This window comes from Cyclospora cayetanensis, unplaced genomic scaffold (genome assembly GCF_002999335.1).
Source record: "Cyclospora cayetanensis isolate NF1_C8 unplaced genomic scaffold, CcayRef3 CcayRef3_contig_22, whole genome shotgun sequence".
Lineage (NCBI taxonomy): Eukaryota > Apicomplexa > Conoidasida > Eucoccidiorida > Eimeriidae > Cyclospora > Cyclospora cayetanensis.
The window spans coordinates 104,382-127,562 of NW_020312170.1; the positions used below are offsets into that span (position 1 = coordinate 104,382).

Consider the following 23,181-nt stretch of genomic DNA (forward strand, 5'->3'; position numbering starts at 1 on the left):
CGCCAGCCATACATTGTGGGGTGCTGGGTTCCCCACAGCAAACGCTCTCTTGCATTGAGGGCTTAAAATATATGGTTTTGGGATTTGGTGCGTCAGGAGGGTTGATTCAGGCTTCAGTGTCTGCTACTTTCTCCTATGGGTCTCCCCTGCAGACCTGCTACACCGCTTACAAGATGGCGAAGGTGAAGAGTAAGGCTAATCTTATTAGTTAAAATCTGTACATTTTGGCTGTAGCGCAACATATGAAAGCTCTTGACATGTTGCAGGCAGGGCTGCTACTAGACATATCCACTAAATCGCTGGTGACACGGCAATCGATACTCTAAATCCAAGGTCGTGTTGCACAATTAGGGCTCTGTGCCCAACTTCTCTGCGGGTGCTCAGAGCAATCAAGGCGTCAGAAGCTCTCCAAAAAGTACAACGTGAGTTCAAATCCCTGACTTTGGGCGCTCACCGTGCATCTAGAGCCTTGGCAGGATGTGCAATCCTTTCAAAGCGGATGCTAGTGGCGTGTTAGCTTTCGTGCCTTTACAGATCGAAAAGAAGGTCAGGGAGCATCGTCGGAAGATGCGTAAGGAAGCAAAGGCGAAGGGTGGACCCGTGAGGCGAAGTAAGTCACCACTGCGTCCTACTGCTATCAGCTGCAGTTCGCTGCTCTTGTCTGCTAGTGTAGGACGTGTAAAGCTTGTGACTGCCCCGACTTGATGTTTCTGCCTTCCTTCAGTACCAGCAAATGTCCTGTGTCGGCGAAATCCGTGGTTGGTATGTGGGTGGCTGCTGTAGTTGCTGCTGCTGCTATGCCTCGCGATGCTGCGCTGCCTGGTGCTGCCCTCTTACGTTGTCTGCAGAGCTACGAAGAGACCCAGGAATACCAAACTCGTGCCCGTTTAAGGGAGAAATCGTCGCCAATATGCTTCGAAGGAAGAAAGAGAAGGAAGCACGGCTACTGCAGGAGCGAGAGGAGAAGCGGCAGCAGCAGGTGCTGAAGCAACAGCAACAAGAGAAGGCGGCAACAACAGCAGCCTTGCACGATGAAGGACAGTCGAACGCAACGCAAGCGCAGAAAATCGCACACCAGCTGGCAGCGACAAATGTCTTTGAGGCAGCAGCAGCTGCCGAGGGTCCCTCGGGTGGGCTTGAGCTTGACCGTGATCAAATGATAGGGGTTGTTGAAAAATTTTCTAAAATCGGGTTGTAAGGGCACACAGAAGCTTCATGAGCGGTCCTCTGTAGCCCAATATCATTCTTAGGATGTGGAGTTGACTGTATTTTCGTGCAGAGGCAGACCTGGCGCTGCAGTCGATTGCCGCCACACTCTCTCTTTGTGATAGCGCCAAGCAGCAGCACGTTGCTGCACTGCAGCGGCAACAGCAGCAGCAGTTGAGGCAGCTACTCGCAGCTTCAGACATCATAATACACGTTTTGGATGCGAGGCTTCCTCTCGCATTTCGCTGCGCAGGCCTGGAGAGATGGGCTCACCGGTAGGTTTTTTTTGGGCTTTACAACTTGGTGATTGCTCTTACTGGTGCGCATGCGTCGTCTTTGTTTGCATTGCAGGGCTTAGGATGCAAGGGTATATCTTGTTTGGTTGGTGTGCGATATTCCAGGGAGGGGAAGAAGGTGATCTTGTTGCTGAACAAAATAGACTTGTTGCCTGCTCCCGCAGTCGCTGCGTGGCTGCAGCAGCTGCGGCGCACAACTGTTTCTCCTGTACTGGCCTTTAAGTGCAGCAGCAGTGGTGGCAGCGGCTGCAGTCGTATCGGCCGATGGTGTGCAGCGGACCCTGTGCATGCCCCAGAGAAACTAAAGAGGTATGTGGTTAGCCCCTAATCTTCGGATCTTGGGGATGGGAGGCGTGTATTGTAAATCGGACTAATTTAGGACTTGCGGGTAAGCTTGGTGTCTGCTTTATGCTCTCTAATTTAGGCATTCAGTCGAGGTAGTGACTGTCTGAGCTCTGTGCGCTCGCTTGCAGGAGCAGCTCCCAGGCCTTGGGAGTGCAGCCGCTCATGCGACTTCTCTCCTCAATAGGTCACGCAGCGGCAAAGGTCTCCAGTGCTGGTGATGGAGCCGCAGCAGAAACTGCAGCGGGAGGAGAGCCAGTGGCTCCTGAGGACGGCGACTCCAGCAAGGTGCTATGCAGCAGCAGCAGCGGCAGCAGCGGCAGCAGCAGCAAGATTAGCAGCAAGGCTTTTATGACAGTGGGCGTTGTGGGCTATCCGAATGTTGGTAAAAGCTCCGTGGTAAATGCTCTGACGCGGAGCGCTTCTGCTGGGGTTGCAGCGCTTCCAGGCAGCACTCGGCAGCTAAAGTTTATCAAGCTCGATAGCAAGACGCAGCTTATAGACTCTCCTGGAGTCCTCTTTGCGCCTCCAGCCAGGGAGGAAGATACTGCCAGAATCCTACCCCACCCACAGTCCTTAGTAGTTTCCCAACAACAGCAAAAGGAGCAGCAGAGGCCATTGGACGCATCTGCATCTTTGTTGCTGCAGTCACTCCTGCCCGTCCCACAGATCCCCAATCCAGAGGCAGTTGCTGAGGCACTAATATCTATATCAAGTGTGCCTACATTGCAGCAGTTGTATCAGCTCCCCATCTTTACAAGTCCTAGGGAAGCTCTTCAGGGCCTTGCGATGCGGCGAGGCAAGCTCTTGAAAGGAGGAGTTGCGGACTTATGCGCGGCCGCTAAGATGTTTCTACAAGAGTGGCAGGAAGGGAAAGTGCCTTATTACTCTTTGCCATCTGGATTCAAAGATTCTGTTAGTCGAAAAATCTTGTGCTGTCCTTTCACTCTTAGGTTGTTGCGGCATGCGAAATTCTGCTCAAACTCGGCTTGGAGCATGCCTCCCTCGTTGGTTTCCCAGTGCAAAGTTCTGCACAAGATGCGCACTCTCACATATATTGACTGCTACCTTTTTGGCCTTGCTCTGTGGCCCCCCTTATTCCCCCATTCTACCTGTTTCCTGCACCGCCTCTTTCTCTACTGTCACATCCATTCAGAATCCTCAAGCTGCCCGATAACTTTGCATTCACTGCTGCAAGTGCAGCTGCGGAATTGGATTGATCTATGTCGCTGCTTTTGTTGGTGCTAATGCAGGGAGCTGTCCGGCTCGTAGGCGTAAAGAGCGACTCTGGAGAATCGCTGGCTACACTACAAAAGGAGCTAGTGGAAAGGCAACTGGCCAGTCTAGGGGTATCATCAGCCGAAGGAGAGCTTTGCTGCCCAGATTCAGAAGCAACGAATGGGCCAGCACAGACGCTCCAGTCAGTGCAAGGCGAGATGGTGAGACTTGGATTTTTTAGAGGAACAGCCAATAAAGCAGCAGTTCCTGTCCAGGCAGTGCCACCAGTTTGAAGGGGCTCTTGCCGTAAGGTATGCAGACTCTGCATCTATCTGTAGCTGAATGGCTTCATGCGACCTGTTTCTGGTCCTCTCAGCGCAGATGTATGAATGGCTCTATACTATTTTAGGTCCACTCCTATGGCTTTTTCTCATATGTGCGTGCACTGTATCCTGAGCTCCTCATTCCTGCAGTGTTTGGTTCTTGCTTTGGTATAGAGACAGGTGGGCTGATCTCCACTTTTCAATGCTCTCTGCCGCCTGTTGCGCTGCGGCTGCAGCGTCTTATGTTCAGAGATGTTCTCGCCACAAAGCGACAAAGGGAGCAAACGCGCACGGAGGCAGAGGTATAGCCACGGATATACTATAAGGTTTCAGTGGCTCTGGAAAGCAGCATACGTTGGGACCATACAGCTGGAGTCAAAGAAATCGAATTTACGGTTTAATGTATGCGTTGTTTGGAGAATGCAGGCTCCTGAACGGATGGAGCATGTGACTCTGAGGCAGAAAAAGCGGAAGGTACGTGAAAATGCTGCCGTTGTATGCTGATACCTCTGCTGGTGAACCTGCTGGCGCATATTATTGCTGTCAACTGCAGATTCCACGATTGTCCGTGTGTTTGAGAAAATGGCGTGATTCAGATGGAAAAGAAACACCGTCGTGCAGAGACTGCAACGCTTGCTGCTGAAGTGAGCTGAATACCGTATTTTACGCATGTGCAGCGTCTACACAGTCACTATGCCAATAAGCGGATCGAATATCCAGCGATGGACTTGTGGCGCCACTTCTGTTAATGTCACTGCAGGGAAATATTGAAGCAGAAGGCGAACAAGTCTCAATGGACGAGCTCTAATTGCCCACACACCCCCAGCAGGAGCAGTGTTTGACGACGGCTGCCTTAGAGAGGCGTCCGATTGTGTTGGTCTCAGCAAACACGTCTGGCTAAGAGCAGTGGTAGGAAAGAGTCACTCCATGTTTATTGCAGGCACGTCGAAACCAATCTCCAGGCCTTGTACACAGGCCACTTTGGGGGCTAGTCAGATTTATAGCATGCCACATGGTGAACTTTTTGTTGGACTTAAGTTTTTTCTAGCTGAAGTAGACAAGATGCGCCTACAAGGCGGTCAGGGGACTAGCAAACTGTTATCTATTTGAAGGACTCTACTGTGCCTACCGTCGGAAGGCATGGCTTACGTGACGCCTGGTGTGGGGCCTGTACTGCTGCGCGCTTCATGCATGTATTGCCGTCTCAAATACCTCATGAATGGAGAGAACCAATTAGAGAGCTTTTCAAAGGTAGCCGTAAGCTGGCTGCGTGGGTAGCGCTCATGGACAAGCCTGACCAATTGCAAATGGGTGGTTCATTCTAGCAAGCACTGAAGCTAGAAGGACCGGGATAGCCTCGGATCAGGCAGCTGGATGCAAGCTAGGGATATATTAATGGCGGCAGCAGGTCCCTAGGTGTCGAGGATACACTGAGCCAAACAAAAGATTTGAGGTTTACTCGATCTTCTGTCCATTGAGCTAGAGCGTTTGCCTGCTAATAAAGAAATGCTTGTAATAGTTGTTCCCATGTGCTCGACTGCCCAATCGCTGAGCATCTAACTCGATAATTGCTGTCTTTTGAGCTAGATGAAGCCTCCCTGTGTCACTGGAAGCAGCAAATAGGAGCCTCTACCTACTCTGGGGAGGCCGGTGGGGCAAGAAGGCTCGTGCTCGCAATTGCCACACACTACATACAACACGTTATAATTGTAAATCAAAGAGTCAGATGCAGCGGGGCAAGCTTTTGTACTGCTCCTGTAACGTCTCATGGCCCTCATCTAACGGAGCTACAGCACGGGTGGAGAGGAGTGGATCATGCTCCGGGCGTCACATTCAGGCATTTTCTCCTACTGTAAGCGGGCTCAACTAATGGCTTGGTGTAGAGTTTACTATTGGTGTTGCTTGCTCGTTACCGCACTGGCTGCAGTGTAGGCTAACTCGATGGAATAATGGCCAATGCCGTGTGTGTGCGCTTATGCGCGCTTTATTGTAAGTGTCACTAGCTGTGAAGCTTTGGTGTGAATTAGTGCAGCAACACGTGCAGCACGTGCCCCTCCCCATGTCGGGACCCTGAGTGGTGAGACTGTGTGGCCAGCTCATTTCGTAAGGCACTCAACAAGTTTCTATCAAGTATAATCTCAGGCTTAAGGCTGGGTGTCGCCATACTAAATGTCTATGAGGAATGTTACATCGGTAGCACCTCGTAGCTCTATGCAGCTATTTCCCCGCGCATCTGCCCTTATTCAAAGCATTGAAATGCCAAGCTTCCAGTACAACAATTGTCTGTATCCGACCAAGCTACTTTACAATTCAGTGATCTGATTATTATTGGCCATTGATAACATACACTTTAATGATAGAAGTTGACGGGGATCAACGCTTATTGGTACCGCTGAAGCCGGCCTACAAGCTGATGTAGAGACAATAGCGCCATTAAGATGCTTACCGATCGATGAGATTATGCCGACCAGAAAAGTACGAGAATTGTAAGGATAAGTGAGTACTGGAAGATTATCATGTTCCTTACTTGACACTCCCAGATAAAGAGGAACACGTACACTTTGTGGCACGTGCCTTGGGGGGAGAAGCATTTTAATTTTTACTCTATTCATGTAAAGGGCATCTGCATGCAGGGATTTCTACACTTCAAGCCTGCACACTCGCCTTGGTTTATCTTATGTGAAGCTCAGCGCAACAGCATAGTTTGGGAGAACAAAGAGAGCAAAAGCAGAAAATCCTAGCAAGAGCCCGATATGTGGAGAATTATGAAACTTTGGTTCGCAAAGCAAGTCGCTGCTTTATTAATTATTTATCTCAGATTCGCCCAAAGTGGCACGTTAGGTGGTCGCAGGATGCCCAGCGACTCATCGATTGATCAGCTCACCGGCGAGGCTTCCGCAAAAAGTGAACTACGTGGAATGTCACGAGCGAGTGAGTGTAAAACCTGCAAGCTTGGCTAAAAGGGGAGAGGCACGCCAGAACTTGGAATTAAGGGATGTTTCTCTGTCAACCTGCCCTATCCTACAGTCTTAAAAGACGAGTAAAGAAAGCCGAAGGGAAGCCATGGTCCTAGGCAATCTCAGACAGTCCCTCAACACACGCTTCTATTGTGGGAAACTGAATAGTGTCACCCGCACCTACACGCGAATGCACAAGGTTAGAAAACTTGAGCAACGGGGCTAAGCCTAGGAGAGTCAGGCTAATTGGCGAGCAAAAGAGATGTGCAGAGGAACGCCAAGCCCCCCACACACGGTGTGGCGCAATGAAGAGGGCTGTAGACGATAGAGGCGCAAGTAAAAACCTCCCACGGTTTGTTTCCTCTTTGTTACAAGTTTCCATTGATGGGCAAGAATTGCCAGCGCTATTCGACACTGGATGTGAAATGAGTCCTCTATTCAAGGAAAGAGCACAAAAGTGCAATCAGCCTGTGCACTCGTTAGAGCAGTCCCTAGTTCTCAGGTTTGTAAACATGAGGCCGAAAGCAAGAATTGGCGAAGTAACCGGCAATCCAAAGTCATTTTACATCGGAATTGAGTCATATCAGCATGGTCCTTGACTTTCATGGCATACCCCTCCACCCTGACGCAGTGCTTTTTCATTGCCATTGTTGATCCATTGGAGGGAGTGCATCATCCATCCAACCACAGCTGTGTGCTGTGGTAATCACCTCGTCACAAGGCGCTAGCAAGAAGCAGCTGCTGGTCCCCTGAGCAACTCTCATTTCATCTATGGTGGAAAGGGTAGAGTCATTGCCTCAACAAGTTGGGGCCGAGTCTTCATGCGAGCGACTCAACAAAGTAGTAAGAGGGGGCAGTTCTAAGCATGCATTATGTCTTGCCAATTCTGCACCTAGTTATCCATCAAGATTTTTGCCTGAACCTTTGACAGAGGAAGAGTAGGAATGGGCAAACAATAAGGACAAATCCGCCGTTTATCCCAAGCGATCTCCTGCGATATCGGAAGCCGCCTACGGCATGAAGAGGAGATTGCGTGAGAGTCGGATGTTCATTTGAGATCGGTCAAGGTGCACAAATCGACTAGCGCCTTTGGCTACAACAGGTGCTGGTGCCGAAAGCGACGCAAGGTGGCACATTTACGGCTACCTCAAGCCCCTGAATAAGATCACTTTAAAGAAGTTCCCGATGCCCAATATTGGCGAGCAAATTGACAAGCAACATCGACCAAAAATAAACTTAACAGCTGACCTTACAGACGCTTGCTTTAAGATTCCCCTTCCCCCAGAGGTCACGCACAAAACGGTGTTTTACAAAAGCAATCGCAGACTCGATTATACTGGTATGCCGTCTTGTGTTGTCTATTCCATAGCTGAACTGCAACGGCATCCTCTTGAAGATGTCTATGAGTCTATTGAGGAGGGCTGAATAGCTGCCTGCATGGACAATGCCTTTCGGTTCTGCTGAAACTAGCACGAGCACGTACAGCAACAATGGCGTGGGCTCCAACTGTTGTGAGAAGAGACGCAAGTGTTTTTCGTAATGGCAGTTTTGTTTATGGAACACTTTGCTCGGCTGCTGGCCTGGAGTAATATCCGGAAAGTTTTCAAAAGTTAAGGCGTGGCCTTAACCTTTGCGCTCCCGCAAGGATGCTGCGAAGCTGTGAGCTTGGATTTTCTTGCCTGAGTTGTATTCCTGGATTTGCTCAGATCGGTGCTCCTTCAACTGCTTTTACAAAAATGCAGTTTGGGGAAGAGACGAAGGGGGCCGTTTGAAAAACAAGGAAGCTGGTCGACCGCCTTACAGCTGCTCTCGTACTTGTGTTGTTCGTTTGAAAGAGTCACCATTATTTTAAACACCTATGCTAGTGACTTATGAGTGAGTAATACCCTCTCTTCCAACAGGCTACGGATGCTTCACAACATTGAACCAGTGGTTCTTGCTCCCTTTCCCTTACCGGAACCGAGCAGCGGTATTCAACGCCGAAAAAGGAATGCCATGGTGTGGTGTGTGTAAACAATTTGCCGCCATTAAGCTTATGGAAGTCATTTTGTTGTCCATAACGAGCATCGGGTTTTAATGCGCCTTTCAAAAAGCTTTCATAACTCGGATTACCCTAGGGTGGTTCGCTTGCTTGGGTGCCTCCTCCACCCAAGTGCATGAAGGCTTGTGAGCCCCCAACGCTGCGTATGTGCCGACACGCATGAGCATATGAATATTTCTACCAGTAGGCAAAAAGGAATCGGGCCAGTGAATTCATTCGCGCTCCTGCGCTTCTGTGCCAGTACTCAGCAATAACTTTATACTCTGGTGTTCGCAGTTGAAGGGGCGCCGTTACTGAGATCATGCTAATCTAGCCAGGTGAGGTGCTGCCGAAAATTGCCGTTCACCGAACAGGTACTTCAAAGTGAACCTATTACATTGGGATGCAGCAAAGGTATGCACGTTAGTTCTCGCAATACTATGCACTCGTAAGTGGAGGCTAAAATGCGAACTGGTAAAGCATACGTATTACATCGTCTTGACGATCCGGCTTAGTGTATGCCGAGCTGGAAAAAACCTTTAATACGCTCAAGGCATTCCGGAATCACCATCGTTTTTCAAATGGATGAAGCCGATACGGAAGAAGTAATTAAACATGGCACTTATCGCCCTACGTCTATGCGCCCGTGCCCTGAACCAAAAGGCGACGACACACATTTTTCGTTCTAAAGTGCTCCGTTGGAGCAGCCAGCAGCACCGGCCGCTGAAGCTTGCGTACCCAAACGAGACAAAGAAAAACGCATATCTAGACACTACCTCTACAGTGTGGCATTTTTCTCACTGACCTGAGGACCACGCCGGGGAGGGCTCACCTGGAGCCACCACAGGGCCCCCGCGGGCATGCAGCAATTTTAGCAGACTTCGTTCTCCGCTTGCTGCCCTAGCCACCGGATGGGTGTGCGCGTTTGGCACAAGGTTCAAGTGCCCGACGGAGAGCACAGAAGGGGGCCTCTTAAGACCCATTTGGTGATGAAGCATTGGAGCAGAGGCATCTCCCACTGGCATAGTGGGCCTAAATTCAGCATACAGGGCACAGAAGCACTCCGGGAACATTACACAGGTTCAAAAAATCGGAAGTGCATTCTAGGAGGAAACAAGGAAAAGCTTGCTTACGTCTGGCCTCCTGAGGCATGGAGCGACGGCTGGGCCTGTGGGTTTCGCTGTTCCACAGAGTGCAGCTGCTGCAGGTGACGCTGCTGCTGCATTAGTTGCCGCTCAAGGTCAATGCCAGATCTGGGTATCACCTTCCCAGGGGGTTCCTCGCGGATTATTGGCAAACAGCCATGAGATGAGGGAACATGTCTGTCCACACCGTTGTCAGAAGCCGGGACTACTCCGATCAGGGAGAGGAGCTGTCTTCCTGCCTGGCGGCCTTGTGCTGCATCCACTGCATGGAAACAGGCAGCAGAATAAGATTCGCGCCGAGTTCAAAATTCCTGCACCATGTTTGAACTCGTTCTATTTCACGAGTTCTAGGAAGCACAGCACGCAATCCATGCGTGTTGCTGCCCCATGCCACAAAAAGGAATACTCAGCCTACACGTGCCAGCCCATTTTTTTGCACAGTAGCAGGGTTGCTGATTACCAGGACTTGACCGAACGGTTTTCTGTCACAAGAGGGCTTGTACTTACAAGGCTGGCCTCTATGCTGCCTTATGGCCTGCTGCTGGTGCAGCCGCTGCTGGTGCATGGAGCAGAGCTGATCCTTGTGAAGCTGATCCCGTGGCTGCGACTGGTTCATGGGTGCGTGCTGCTGCGCTTGAAATGTTTGTTGCTCCTCCGAGTGGCGAAGTATGGGGTAATTCCCCCGTTGGGGTACTTTAGGTTGCTGCTGCCTCCGACAAACCTCCTGCCGCTGATTGCCTGCAGTTTTAGGAGAGTGAGACCCACATGAGCCCGTGTTCTGATGAGACGAGCTCTGACTCCGAGTGCAGGTGGCGTTCCCCGAGGATTCATTGGCGCAACGATCTCTAGCTGGACTGACAACTCGTTCTGGAGAACCCGCAAGCATTGCCGTGAACCACGCCGCCACAGACGCAGCTCCCGGACTGGAAAGCGCAGCCGCAGCGGCTTGTGCAGCCGCAACACTCGCAGCTGCTTTTTCACGAGCGCTTGCAGAATCCTGATGACCCACACTGCCATGGGCACCCCTGCCACGGGACTCGCATCCCAAGGCGAAGTCCTGCGCCGTAAAGACACCGCACTAGTCTTTGTTAAGCTCGTTGGTAGGAACTACATCAGCAGATATCTGATGTTCGAAATCAAAAACCCACCGTCTCCTCAAGAATTGAAAATTCCTCTTCCACGTCATTCTCCAGGGGTACGCCCCCAAGACCCACAGTGGCCTGCGGAGAAACAGGGGGCCCCTGAGGGCCCCATAGGCTTTGCACAGCATCTCCATATCCAGCAGCATGTTGTTGTTCACGTTCAGCAGGAAGGCTTCCAGGGGTCCCCGTGGCAGAGGGATCCGAACTCGTTTGCTTTAGGTTGGGCTTTGTATCCTTCACAGAACGGAAATACCCCTCCAAAGTCATCCCGCCCTCCACCGCCTTTTCCGCCAGACGGATATCTCCCATGGAGAACGCAGCAAGGCCCCCATCTACATCCGTCAACTCCTCGTGAAGCCGTGAGGGGCTACCCTTCACTGAGGCATCACACGATTCCTCTTTACGTTTCTCGCACTGCGCGTGAGCTGCCCATGCAGGGTGCGCCTCCTGTCGCCTCTGGCTCCCATCAGGCTGAGTCACCTGCGGACAGCAGCAGCAATAGCGCCTCTACTCGTACGTCTGTAAGAGGTGAGGGCAGCAAGACCGAATAGACATGGACAGAAGGGGTCGAGTCCTCAAAATTAGAGAGAAATGACTTGAACAGGCGGGCCTTGCATTGCATCTCCAGTCGTAGAATTCCTCTAGTTCACTCGATCGTAGCTACGATAGCGACTAAGAATTCGAACGAACCCTGCACGCAGCGCAAACCAGAAAGCATTTAAAGAACAACGTTAGTGGCACAAGCACTGGAGTGCGTCGAGTGTTTTACAGAGGAAGAAACATACCGACAGCTCTACGCTCTGCTATGTGAACCCCAAAAAGCTCTGAATCCCTCCCCCCCTTCGCACATACTGCATAGGTGTTGCTCCAGGAGCCCTTAATGGCCTTCCAAGCTTTCGCTTCGCATTAAGCAGCGGACCGCCCCTGGCGTCCCCTGACGGGGGAGCATCTCCTCCGTCTGGCGGGGGACGGGGATCATCCACTGCGAGTACAAACAAATGCAAAGCGCTGCCGGCCTCTAGGTACAGCTCAATACGTAGTCGGGAGTAAACTCGAAAAGATAGAACTTACCAGCAGAACAACTGCTGTTCAAAGAGGGCCCTGTCTGACGTCCAGCAGGACCTGGCGGCTGTCGAGACTTCCTGATGCCTTGAGGCGCCTGTGCTGCGCCAGACGCGTCTGCTGCACTGCCCTGGCGTTGCACAAGTTGGAAGCTTGGTCTGAGGGAAAGAAGCTAACAGAAATAAACAAGCAATTATGCGTTGTTGGAGGGTGGGCTTTCCTGCTTGCTGTAGTCCGGGTAGGGCAGCGGCCGCAGTAACAGCCCCTCACTCGCTGAAACATGAACTGAAATAGTCTTCGCGAGTTTTGGAAGACAGCTCTTGAGCCTCTCGTCCTACTTGTGGCAGGTCGCTGAGCCGCTTTGCTCCAGACTCCCCAGAAACTGCACAGGCCGAAGAATCGCCAGTGGGAGTCTCACGCCCATCTCCTTCCAGCACCCTGTCTTCCTCGCTAGTATGCTTCCCTTCCCTTCTCTTCCGTTCATGCTGCTGGATGGAAGATGTGCTGCCACTTGGCAAGACGGGTTTGGCTAGAGGCAAGCTCTCCTCTGATGAGCCAACATTTACTGCCTGCGTAGAAGCGGCTCCTTGGGTGGAAACCTCAATAGGTACACGAGCGTGGAAGGGCCTCTGGCTCTTTACAGCGTAACGCATCATCTTCTGAATGGTGTAGACTCGACCTGCACTTGCCGCCCTCGCTACAGTTATTGGCTCTGCCGCGCTTGATTCTGCATTGCTGAGTCGCTCATAGCTGCGCCCGCCGTCCGTCATGTCTGCTGCTATATCCCCTGCAGACTGCTGTTTCCCCAGTTCGTTCTCCTCTTGTCCCTCATATCTGGCACTGGCAGACTGTAGCGAGTGTTTTTGTGTTTCACAAACTTTCGGTGGTTCTATGTTATCCTTATCTGCATGCTGCTTTTGATTTTGGTGCTGCTGCTGCTGCTGTTGTTCCTGCTGCGGTTGCAATGCCTGAACATCTTTTTGGATCGTGTCCATGCAATTGTCTAGCTTAGGCATCACCGCATCACTGGTTGTTGTCTCTCGGTAAGCAGGGACTGCCTGTGTCTCAGCATCACCAGACCCACCTCCTTCGTTTGCGTCTGGGGAAGGCAGCTGAGAGACGTGTACCCCATCCAACACTTGGAAATCTCTTGCCTCTGTTAAGCTTGCTTTTGTTGGTACTGTCACTGCTGCCTTCCCTTGCGCTGCTACCTCGTCTGCAACCTTCTCTGGTGGCGAACTTGCTGACAACGGTGACGCACCAGGTGAAGTTGTCGGTGCCTGCTCCTTGATCCTCTCCTCGATAGCAGATAAAGTATCTGGTTTCTCGATAAACTTGCAATCTGCGTCCATTTTCGTCGGGGGTCTTCTCTAGGAAGCAGCAGCGAGATGAGCCCGGACGGCAGAATTGTCAGGACAGGGGTTTCTATAGACGTAGCCGGACGCAAATATGCTGAATCGCATTCTTGTGCCGAATTAGCACTAATTAACTGGACCTGCTTGCACAGCTCAAATAGATTAACGACAAGGAACCAGAGACCGTGGATCGTTAGGGGTTAGTAGCAAGGCGGGGAGCCACCGCCCTGAAAACATGCACACCCCCTTCGGTCGACCTCCATAAAAGACATGGCCAAGGTACATACTTTAAGTCATAACCCTACTTTGAACACACACTGGAGCTAGACAGGAGCACACAGGGGCTGCTTGGCCTCGCATGCGGGGTGGGGCCGCTAATGGGTTGTTCCACTTCCTTTTGCACTTATGTGAACCGTTCGCGTAATATATCAGTATTTGGGCTACAGAAAATATACGTGGCTACTATGATAGTAGATTTCTTGGTGGCAAGAAGAGAGAATTAAAGCCCCTCACAGCTATATGGATTGCCTGCGCCACCAAGAGGCTGGCCGAGCACACCTGCTCTTAGGCAGGGTACCTCAACATTGCCTGGCACCAACTGATGGCCATTTTCCCTATTGGGCCATGCCAAAACCCCTACTTTTAGGGCTGGCTCTAAGGTGTGTAACGTCGGTTTCCCATTGGTTTATCTCGTACCGCCCCTGTAGTTCCAGCGGGGTTAGCTACACTTCCACGCTTTATACTACAGTAGCTATTTCTGAGAATGAGTAGATTCCCTAGCTGGCTACTCATCCATTGGTTCAGCTGGTTACGCTCCTGTAGGTGCAGCGTGCTAAACTACCCTTGAACACTTTCTGTTTCACTAGTTAAATATAACCAAGATTTGGTGAAGAATCAAATCGCTGGTCTATCTGTTGAGCTGTTCTTGAAAAACACAGACGATCCAGGAGGTGTAAAAAGACGTGAAGTATACTAATTACTGCATGCAGACAGCTTTCGCGTGAATAGAGCCACCGTGAAAGTGCAATTTCCTCGTAAGAACTGGCAGCAGGGAGCACTGGCTTTTTTTCATTTGGGATAAGCAAAGCGAGGTACACATTTTAACTTGCTGATGATATTTTTTGGTAATTGGCCATACTTAGCGCCGTTATGCTTTTCTTGTGGAAATACCATCATCGATGTGTCCGTAGACATATTTTTGCTGACAAAAAATGCCATTTAATCAGCTGTAAAGCCACCGCGTTCACATCAGCTTGCAGGCCAGCCTCCGCTACCCTAATAGACGTGGTGCTGTCAAACATCATTATCCAAGAATTTTGTTCCTAGTTTGTTGGCAGCCAGAATCAAATCGTTGCATTATCAACCAACTTCTTCAAAACCATAAAACTGCTGTAGAGAAGACTGACGTCCCACTGAACCCCACAGCCAGTGGATGGACAAGGAGCAGATGCATTGGAGCTTGCGGTCCATCTGATGCCACACTTAAACTAAAGTCACTGTGGGGAGTCACTTAGGTCCAGACTACATACAAGCTAAGCAGAAAGTTCTGAAGTGTTCTTTCACATAGCGTTCCCTCCCCTCTATCTGTGTCCCTAACAGTCACCCACAAGAACGGAGAAAGAAGTTAAAGATGGGCGTGGCTGCATGGCCCAGCACCCCGCGCACTCATAGCTAGTTACACATAGCATCCAGCATACATACACACACGACTAATGCTGATTCTATCAAAATTACATTAGCATGCAGCAACAAAGTCATACAAACAGTTATTCCTTTTTCTTAAAATTGTTTGTTAGTCAGCTTAAACTACTGCAATAGAAAGAGCCTGAGTGTAGCTCAGCCTAATACACTTAGAAAAAAGGTGCGGCAGCGCCCATCCTAATTGTTCCTCCGCCCTCATGCAGAAAGCTTGTAGGTTGGATGCAAGATAAGTGGGGATCCCACTTTTAACGAAACATAAGAACTTTCTAGCAAGCTTTTTGTCAGATTGAGGCTAAGCATCTTCTTACGGAGACCCTAGCGGGATCGTCTCACTCTAGAACCCACTGTAAAACGGTATCCCGTAGCATACTTAGTACTTCTCTATTTACTAAGGGTTTACTCTGCAGTGAGCTTCGATCACCCAGGGGTCGGCGTAGAGTTTAGCTGTAGAGCATCCTGAAGAGAGTGCGAGTGCCCGCCTTCTAGTTATTTTCATCCCCAGATTGTTGAATTTATCGCACACTTGTCCTCCGAACCTGTGACTTTGTTTACTCCAAACGCGATGAAGCATACTGATGCTTTGTTAGGAAATTCGATTATTGAAAAAACAAAGGCAGGGCAGTTTTCCTCTGCACAAATACCAGCGGCTTGCTCTGCGACATAAGCGCTTGTTCTATTGCAACGATCGCAGCGTACTGAACTGAGGTCATCAGATGGCCCTTTTGGCCATCCAACCTTCTAAAGATATCCATTTTCCGTATGATAAGTGATCGCTGCATAGAAGCGTCCTTCCACAGTAAGCTCATTTTAGCAAAGAGAATGCCGGCCAAGTGCGTCGCCTGGACGGAGCACGTTAGTTTGGTGCTCTGGCAATCCGCTATTACAATTGGTCTCCGCTACATTTCAACCACATGGCTGGTTAACTGCTGTATTCTTCAGGGTGCTGAATTCAAACTGGGAGTGGCCATATTCTACGTCTACCTATCAGGTTTATATATGCTTATTCAGAACGTTGAAGTGCACAGTTTCGCTTGGATACATGACTGTTTTTATTGGCGGCATGGTTCCCCTCTACACCATGGAGGCAGTCATGTTTAGTAGAGGACAGGGATTGGTGTAGCTAGGCGCCTTCTCTCTCTTGCTTCGTATGTATCACACTATTCGATAGAATTCGCAAAGCTCGATTTGTAGCTGCTACTTCTCTCTGTTCGATGCGCTGCTTATTGCCGTAGTCGTTTGGCAGGTGCGCAGCACAACTACTTATACAGCATGTGGTTAATTCTAAAAAAAGGAACTCGGACTGCTTCAAGGTAGGCTTGATGCCTTTCCCAAACAGAGTTATTACCATACTCCACCCGCGTCTTCTTGACAGCAGGATCGTCGCATGCAGCAGCGTTCCTTTCGTACATCAGCAGGCACCCCACTGGCGCCCTATACGAGGTCAAAAATACCATGCGTCCGAGGGTGGAATGAGCGAGTTGGGATGTCAACCGTTGGCGGTACATATTTCAGGACTAAAAAATGTAATTGAACGGACTAACAAACACCGAAATATGTCGTTTGTCACAATCGCCAACCTCAGCGTCTCACGAAGCCACGTAAAGCGCATGGAAATGCGCATGCGTGTTCAGCAACCAACAAATGTGCAAGCACCATGATTTTCGCAGCAAGCCTCTGGAGGAAGGAACCGATTTACGATGACACACCAATGAACTCGGTGAGCAACTTTATAGCCTTGGCGTTGACCAATAAAAGCCTGGTTATACGTACCAAATCTGGCCTTCTGGTTCCAGTTAGCATGCGCGAATCCGTGCGATCCAGTAGCTACGAGAATGCTCTTTATCAGTTTAAACATCGTAGTTTCTTGTAAGCGGAGGCTAACGCGATTCTACGAGTGCCAAAACAGGTTCTTTTCCTGTCCAGGCACTTCGTTGTAAATAGGTCTAACAAGCCCCGAGTACAGGTTACCCTCAAGTAGGCGTAAGGTATTCAGCATAGCGCCAGCAACGAGCAATTTCTTATCTCTACTTGGGTTCGCGCAGCTAGGGAAGCCCACTGCAGCTATTATTACTGCTGATGCTTTCCTTGGTGTTGGGGTAAATTGGCGTGACACGCAAGGCCAAGTTACCGAGAACGATATGCGCCTATGGTAGTCCAAGTCAATTCTCACGGCATTAATGCAGTCAAAACCTCATACACTATGTCAGTTCTCATGTGAACCCCACCGTTGAAAGCGATTTCGCATTCGAAGAGACAAGGATAGGCAAGATCTTGATACTGAGCCTTTCGCAACTCGCCACTGCCACGCTCGGTAGCCAGGTAGCAACAGCGATGCTCACGCACAGCTAAACCATCCATGTGCCGATTCCAAGGATCGATCCACAAATAGATGCCCTCGAGGAGCCACAGTCACTGGAAGCTCCCAAAATATACCTGCCCTCTGAAGCGTCGCCACGAGGCCAATTCCACCTCAAGCAACTTTACTATGCCTGCCTCTTTTCCGCATGACCTCCTGTGGGCCATCCTACAGGCCAATGTGAAGTTTTAAAAAGCCCTATCCCGTTCCCTAAACGCTGCAGCAACAGAAAACAAGGGCGCATGAACAAGAGACACGGGCATAGACCGCGAGTCGCTGAAAACGGATGCGTCCTGTCGATGAGCAGCTTCTATGAGAAGCACCTACATCTAGGGTGCCACACGCCGTAATGTGTCACTGACGTGTATGCACGCCACACAACTCACCTCGTGGATCCCCTCCTTGTGCTGCAAATGTCATTTCCTGCTTGCTTGCAGAAAAAAGCTCAATGTAGCGCCTATCCATTCGAGCCCCGTTCCTTGTCTGTAGGGCTCGCCAAGTCTCATTGACGTCAGAAAACTGAACATACGCTTCTCCCGATGGTCGACCGTCTATCGGGATGGTGGACGGTAAAATGGCCGTCATGTGAAAACCTTGAAAGAATTGCTGGCACAAGCGTACACGCAAAAAGTACGCGGTATTTTATAGCAACACGCATTTCTGTTACGTGAAACGGAGTGGACAGCTGCGTGCAGATTCAGAAAGCTGGATACCTATATTCACACTGTGAGTGACACACTAGCCCGCTCACCACAATATGCTGCTCATTAGCATTAAATGGCATCCCCCTAAGCCTCAAAACTGTATAATTCCATCCGGCAGGGGGAGGACCAACATCCTGTACAGGTGGAGCTTGCACAACTTGTGCGGGGGGATGGCCATATGTAGGCTGCCCCGGGGGGGCCCCATAGCCTCCTCCATACAGGTCATGGCCAGGGTGTCCATAACCACCATAGCCTCCAGGGTGTCCCCCGATGCCGTCCACACCTCCATAGCCAGGGGCGGCCCCCAAGCCTCCCCCTATGCCTCCGTACGCTTGGGGTGCACCCTCGTATCCTCCGCTGTATGGACCGGGGGCAACGCCACCCATCATGCGAGCCTGAATCGGCACGCCATAATATTGCGTTGCTATCACAGAGCAGGAAAATGCAGTAACCTAGGCGCAGCAGAATGCACAAAAACGTTCATTAATATCCACTCTGTGTGACGCTTACCGGGCGCGGGATACGCATAGCTCCCATTCCCAACTCATGTGGCATCATTCGGCCAGGCCGCTTTGCTCGGTGCATCTCCTCTCGAGTTGAAGGATAAACCTAAAGACCCACGAAAAAACAAGCAACACTAGGGCAATATAAAGATTGGACGTACGAAGACCTAGCGATCACATTTGCACACATTTGCACGGCTACAAATTAAACTGGTCACAGAACCTATTTTTAACAAATGTTCGATCGAGTAGCAAGCATCTCCTTTCACCCGCTGTCTACAGGCCCCAGAGCCATACCTCCACAAAACGCCGGCCAAGGTACTTCCTGTGCAGCTTTTCCTTTGCTGCTTCGGCAACTGTGGAGTCTGGAAGCTCGACATAAGCGATCCCGTTCATCCTTCCGTCCACCGCGACACCCAAAACAACGGATTCACGAGAGATCTCAAATCCATGTTCTGAGGAAGGCATCACACAAAGGAGGCACTTAAGTGTTAGACGACTGTAAAACCGCTAGTGCATGGGCCAAACAAGGACTACGTACCCTGAAAGAAGTTAACAACGTCTCCGTCGGTGCAAGACCATGGAAGTCCACGTAGCTTTAATACTGTCTGCAAAGAAAAACAGCAAGCATCCCAGCAGCCCCCAGGTTTCCCCTACTTGCATTTAACAGCTGCGAATCAAAGTCACACTTTAATCATCTAAAGCACGACATCGACTGCTGGTGCAGGCACGTGTCTCACTATATTTAAACCTTTGACATCTGCGTCTCGGCCATCCCTTGAATCGGAACTCAGCATGGCCACCCTTCGCTGGACGGCTTTTTCAAAATCTTCCGCACTAGAGCGAAATACCTGCAACACCACAATTGCAAGGGGAGCACAAGCCATGAAACACACCAGCATAGCTTTAGCTTAAAATATCTATTGGCAACAGCTTTCTCCAATCCAAAACCTTTCTAAATGCGTGTGGATCTACAACCTTCAACCGGGGTTGTACTCGTGAAAAGATATATAGTGTACTACCCACTTCTATCCAACGCTGACCCATCATCCGGCCATGTAGAGTCCGAACCGCTAAGTCCCGCAAATCAGTTGAATGAACGTTCACATATGCTTCGCCTGTGACGCGTTTCTAAAAGAAGCACAAAGGGAATGACAGAGTACACTCCATACGCTGCTCATATCAATATTGCTTGCAAAAAATGTTCAAACCCACACGATGTCAATGAAGCCCAGACATGGGGCAAATGCACGCGCCGATCAAAATACTACTCTATTCCCTGTCACCCCGAAACATATGTTGCTAAATTTAAGTAGACAGCATCATGCCAAAGTATCCAAGGTGGCTGACGGACGTTAAGGCCAACGCAGACACAGACATCAGCCTCCGTAATACTCGCAACTGGCTTCAGGAAACGAACGACAGCTTCTTCATTTACGTCCCATGGGAGCCCCCTAAGACGGAGGTGTGTTCCAACACTAAGGATTCCATTCCCTGCTGCGTCTGTAGCTGATTTCGAGGCCTCCCCCGATGCTGCTTCATCCAAGTTGACGGCATGCTCCTTTTGCAGCACCAGGCCCTTCGAGAGCAGCAGAAACAAAATGCCACACATGCAGCGACACGCCGCCAACCCCTCCTCCCGCCCTTCTGGTGCTGCAAGTTGCAGCGCGCCCGCAGCCGTGCCCAGGCTCCTCAAATCATCCCCCTTAACTGCAAACAAGAACAGCGAAGAGCTCACAAAACCCAGAGCTACCCCGACAAAAGCCCCCCAATGTGCAACACAAGGTATGGCGTGCAAGGTGCAGCCCAGACAAAAGTCCATGAGCGTCATCCTCAGCTTCCTTCTCCTGCTGGTTGACGCGCCCACCTCTCTCAAACATTGTATGGCCGGCAAATGAGAGGCTTAGATCGCAAATTGTCAAATAGTAGACAAAACACGGCGCTTCAATCGTTGACATACAACAAGGGCAACCAACAACGTAGCTGGTAAATAAAGCACGAATGAAGCTCCTAGTTGTGATAAGAGCCGTAACGTATTGACCGGACAAGCTAGCCACGAACCCGATGTACTCGGCATTGAACACATGATCCATACACCCAGGACGTGCATACAAAGTTTGACCTTATCCGACAAAATTACGCAACAAACTGCATCTATATGACTAGCTTTTACAGTAAATGAATAAGCAGCATTGCGCAGTATTCAATCATGATACACTGCCCATGTGCCATCATCGAACAAACCTATTCGCTTGACGACTGCTCCAGAGAGCAAAGCTAGTCCAGTTAAAAACGATCACCCGAACAACAAAGACACTTGCATCCCATATAAAGAGGAGTGCGCAATAAGGCTTTAAATTATTCAGACGCTGTGCCAATAATTTCAAAACCCGCAACCATATGTCGAAGACGGCTCATGTTGATGAAGCAAGTATACTGCGGTGATAGCATTTCAACAGCGGAAGAGCTGATGTTACGTGGTGCGTATATTGATGAATGCGCGCAAAATACTCTGCAGAATTCCGAATACGCTTGCAGAATCGAAGAAAGCTTACAATACGTTCTGATGCAATCGTACCAACTGGAGTTGCTGGTTTCAAAACATTACCTCCACATGTATACAGCATGGAAGGAACTCATCATTTAGCGCCAAATCGGTATTCTAGCACTGCCCTACCATTGAAACTGCCTGTCGGATTTGGTTTATTTGCGAATGCCCGTTAGCCTTACAAGCAGGCTTTGAAAGGCCTCTCTGCTACAAATCATGACACTTACGGTTCATAAATCGTTCTAGTACGGGGTGCAAGTCCACCAAATGCGTATAATGCGCTGAGAGAGAAACTTGACGCGCCACAGCGCAGCTGCGAAAATCTTTAAGCTTCCCTGCCCCGAAGGCGCAAATGATTGCCGTTTGGCTGTTGTCTTGAGACTTTTGGAAGATAGCATTGTCAAGCCTTTGAACAGCTTCCCCCAAAGTAGCTGCGGCGCAAGCACACAGCATCGGATTTCAATGGTTCAGCAAGCACCAAGGATCAACCAAAAGAATGTAACGCCTCTAAAAATTATATTCCATAGTAGGCTTGATTGGTTTTAAAAGGCACACACAATGAACAGAAGCCATGGGAAATGCATCAAAACAAAACTTGGAACCGAAGTCCAACGCAAAGGTGTCATGTGGGTAACTCTTCTACCCCTAATGTTACTACACCCGTAAAAGGAAAATCAAGCCTACATGCGGAACAGAGTTCTGCTTGTGTAACGCCCAGATTTGTTAGAAGTTCTGCTGGGGGCAACAGCTGTTCAGGTCGAACGAGGACCGACACCTCTTCCAGGGACTGGCGAGTGGAAACATCAAACACCACCCATGCTACCCTGTACTCAAAGAACAGCACATGCAAGACAGATACACGATAAGAAGCTCCGATTTCTGAGTCTTTTGTGCGACTGCATGCCCGTACGCACACTACTTTGCCGCACTTGATTTTACGAGTGCAATAAGGGAGGAACTATGTGTATCGATGCAGTAATACGCAAGCACTTTGGAATGTTGCACCTACTCGACGACTTCTGTTATATTTCCGGCCTTCAAGAAGGTAAAGTCTAAAAGAATGAGTGTCGAATATGCATGCCCTGTGCTGCCGTCGGAAGAGCTCGTGGCACCGGCAAGCTGAGCAGGTGCTGCAACAGCTGGAGCTGTTGTCCCTCCTTCCTGTTCCGTGAAGCTGGATTCAGTAGCTTCACAATCACGAACACCACCCTCCATCCCGGTCACAGAGACTGAAGTGGGCTCTTCCATCGCCATTCTCACTGTTGCTCAGCCGAAATGTACAAACATGAGTCAGTTGACCTCCCAGGCGGCATGAGCGAGTGGGAATCACTCCCAGCAGATGGACGACGCCTGTGCGTACCGCAAAACGGCAGCAACGAGAAACACACGAAGTGAGTCGCATGCAGCCTGTCCCTGCATCTCCCTTAATAGGCGCAGCACTCTGCAGAGAACTCAAAGTTTAATATCCCTTACGCCCACTGGTACCGCACTAACAGCGTGGAAATCAATTCTTCAGCAGGCCCCTCTGCCCAGCCAAGAAGCGAGTCTCGGCGCCTCCCCCCCGTTACCCCTCCCCTGAATGCTTTCATCAAACACGTTGAGGCCTCTGTAGACCCCAACATGCCATGTCTTGCACAAGTAGTAGTGAAAAGGGAACAGAAGCGAACCGAACTGCTAAGCCAAGACAATCAAAGGCCAGTTGAGAAGGAAAGCCCCAACCGTAGGCTGGATGCGTGGGGGCCCTTCTGGGCTAGGCGGACATATGGCACGTCCCAACGAATGCCTTCAAGAGATCGACAAATAGTCATAGCTACTGTAGTAGGGATCTCCCACATGGGGGCTCACTCTTGCAGCACTAGGAAGCGCAACAGTGGGGGCAACCGGCCCACGAGAGAGGGAGAGAGGACTCCTACCTGTTGTGCAAATGATGTCAATTTCTTTGGAAATGCCTGTAAGCATTTGTTGATCTCTCTGACGGGGATATTGAGGAATGGAAGGGGGGCAGCAGCAGCACCTCAATTCACTACCGTTGCTGCTGCTGCTGCCTTGCTGGCCAGTCCTGCGCAGAATGGGGCCCTGAGGCTCACGTGGTATGTGTTGAAGCTTCCTTTGCTCCTAAAGGGTTGGCTGTTTATTCCCACATGAATTGTAATCTCATAGAAACATAGAAGCAAAAACAATGGGTGAAAGTGTTATGGAGGGCTGTTCCCCTGCTAGCCACTCGCAGACAATGCAGCGGGGCAAGCCACCGGTGAAGTTGCTACCTAGATAGTTTGCATTCAACTATGCCTCAGCAGGAATCA

General features: G+C 50.2%; 3 protein-coding genes across 3 annotated transcripts; 1 reads left to right on the forward strand and 2 right to left on the reverse strand.

Annotated features, from left to right (window-relative positions):
- The first annotated feature begins 173 nt into the window (after positions 1 to 173).
- LOC34621282 (nucleolar GTP-binding protein 2) lies at positions 174 to 4,038 on the forward strand. Its single transcript, XM_026338005.1, has 11 exons — positions 174 to 189; positions 385 to 422; positions 535 to 610; positions 849 to 1,130; positions 1,280 to 1,481; positions 1,608 to 1,811; positions 1,976 to 2,759; positions 3,098 to 3,283; positions 3,622 to 3,687; positions 3,812 to 3,859; positions 3,982 to 4,038. Exons 1-11 carry the CDS (start codon positions 174 to 176, stop codon positions 4,036 to 4,038), a joined length of 1,959 nt encoding a protein of 652 aa, XP_026193790.1.
- Positions 4,039 to 9,159: 5,121 nt separating this feature from the next.
- On the reverse strand, positions 9,160 to 11,111 carry LOC34621281. The gene is made up of 5 exons (XM_026338006.1): positions 11,076 to 11,111; positions 10,656 to 10,997; positions 10,015 to 10,564; positions 9,531 to 9,769; positions 9,160 to 9,423 (listed from the first exon to the last, which is right to left on the reverse strand). The coding sequence occupies exons 2-5, from the start codon at positions 10,956 to 10,958 to the stop codon at positions 9,160 to 9,162; spliced, it is 1,356 nt and encodes a 451-aa protein (XP_026193791.1). The 5' UTR covers positions 10,959 to 10,997; positions 11,076 to 11,111.
- A 6,200-nt stretch (positions 11,112 to 17,311) lies between these two features.
- LOC34621280 (heterogeneous nuclear ribonucleoprotein H2) lies at positions 17,312 to 22,132 on the reverse strand. Its single transcript, XM_026337989.1, has 12 exons — positions 21,888 to 22,132; positions 21,563 to 21,702; positions 21,106 to 21,309; positions 19,685 to 20,040; positions 19,357 to 19,461; positions 19,071 to 19,181; positions 18,872 to 18,938; positions 18,628 to 18,785; positions 18,338 to 18,436; positions 17,875 to 18,222; positions 17,510 to 17,729; positions 17,312 to 17,340 (listed from the first exon to the last, which is right to left on the reverse strand). The coding sequence occupies exons 1-12, from the start codon at positions 22,130 to 22,132 to the stop codon at positions 17,312 to 17,314; spliced, it is 2,082 nt and encodes a 693-aa protein (XP_026193774.1).
- Between the last annotated feature and the right edge of the window lie 1,049 nt (positions 22,133 to 23,181).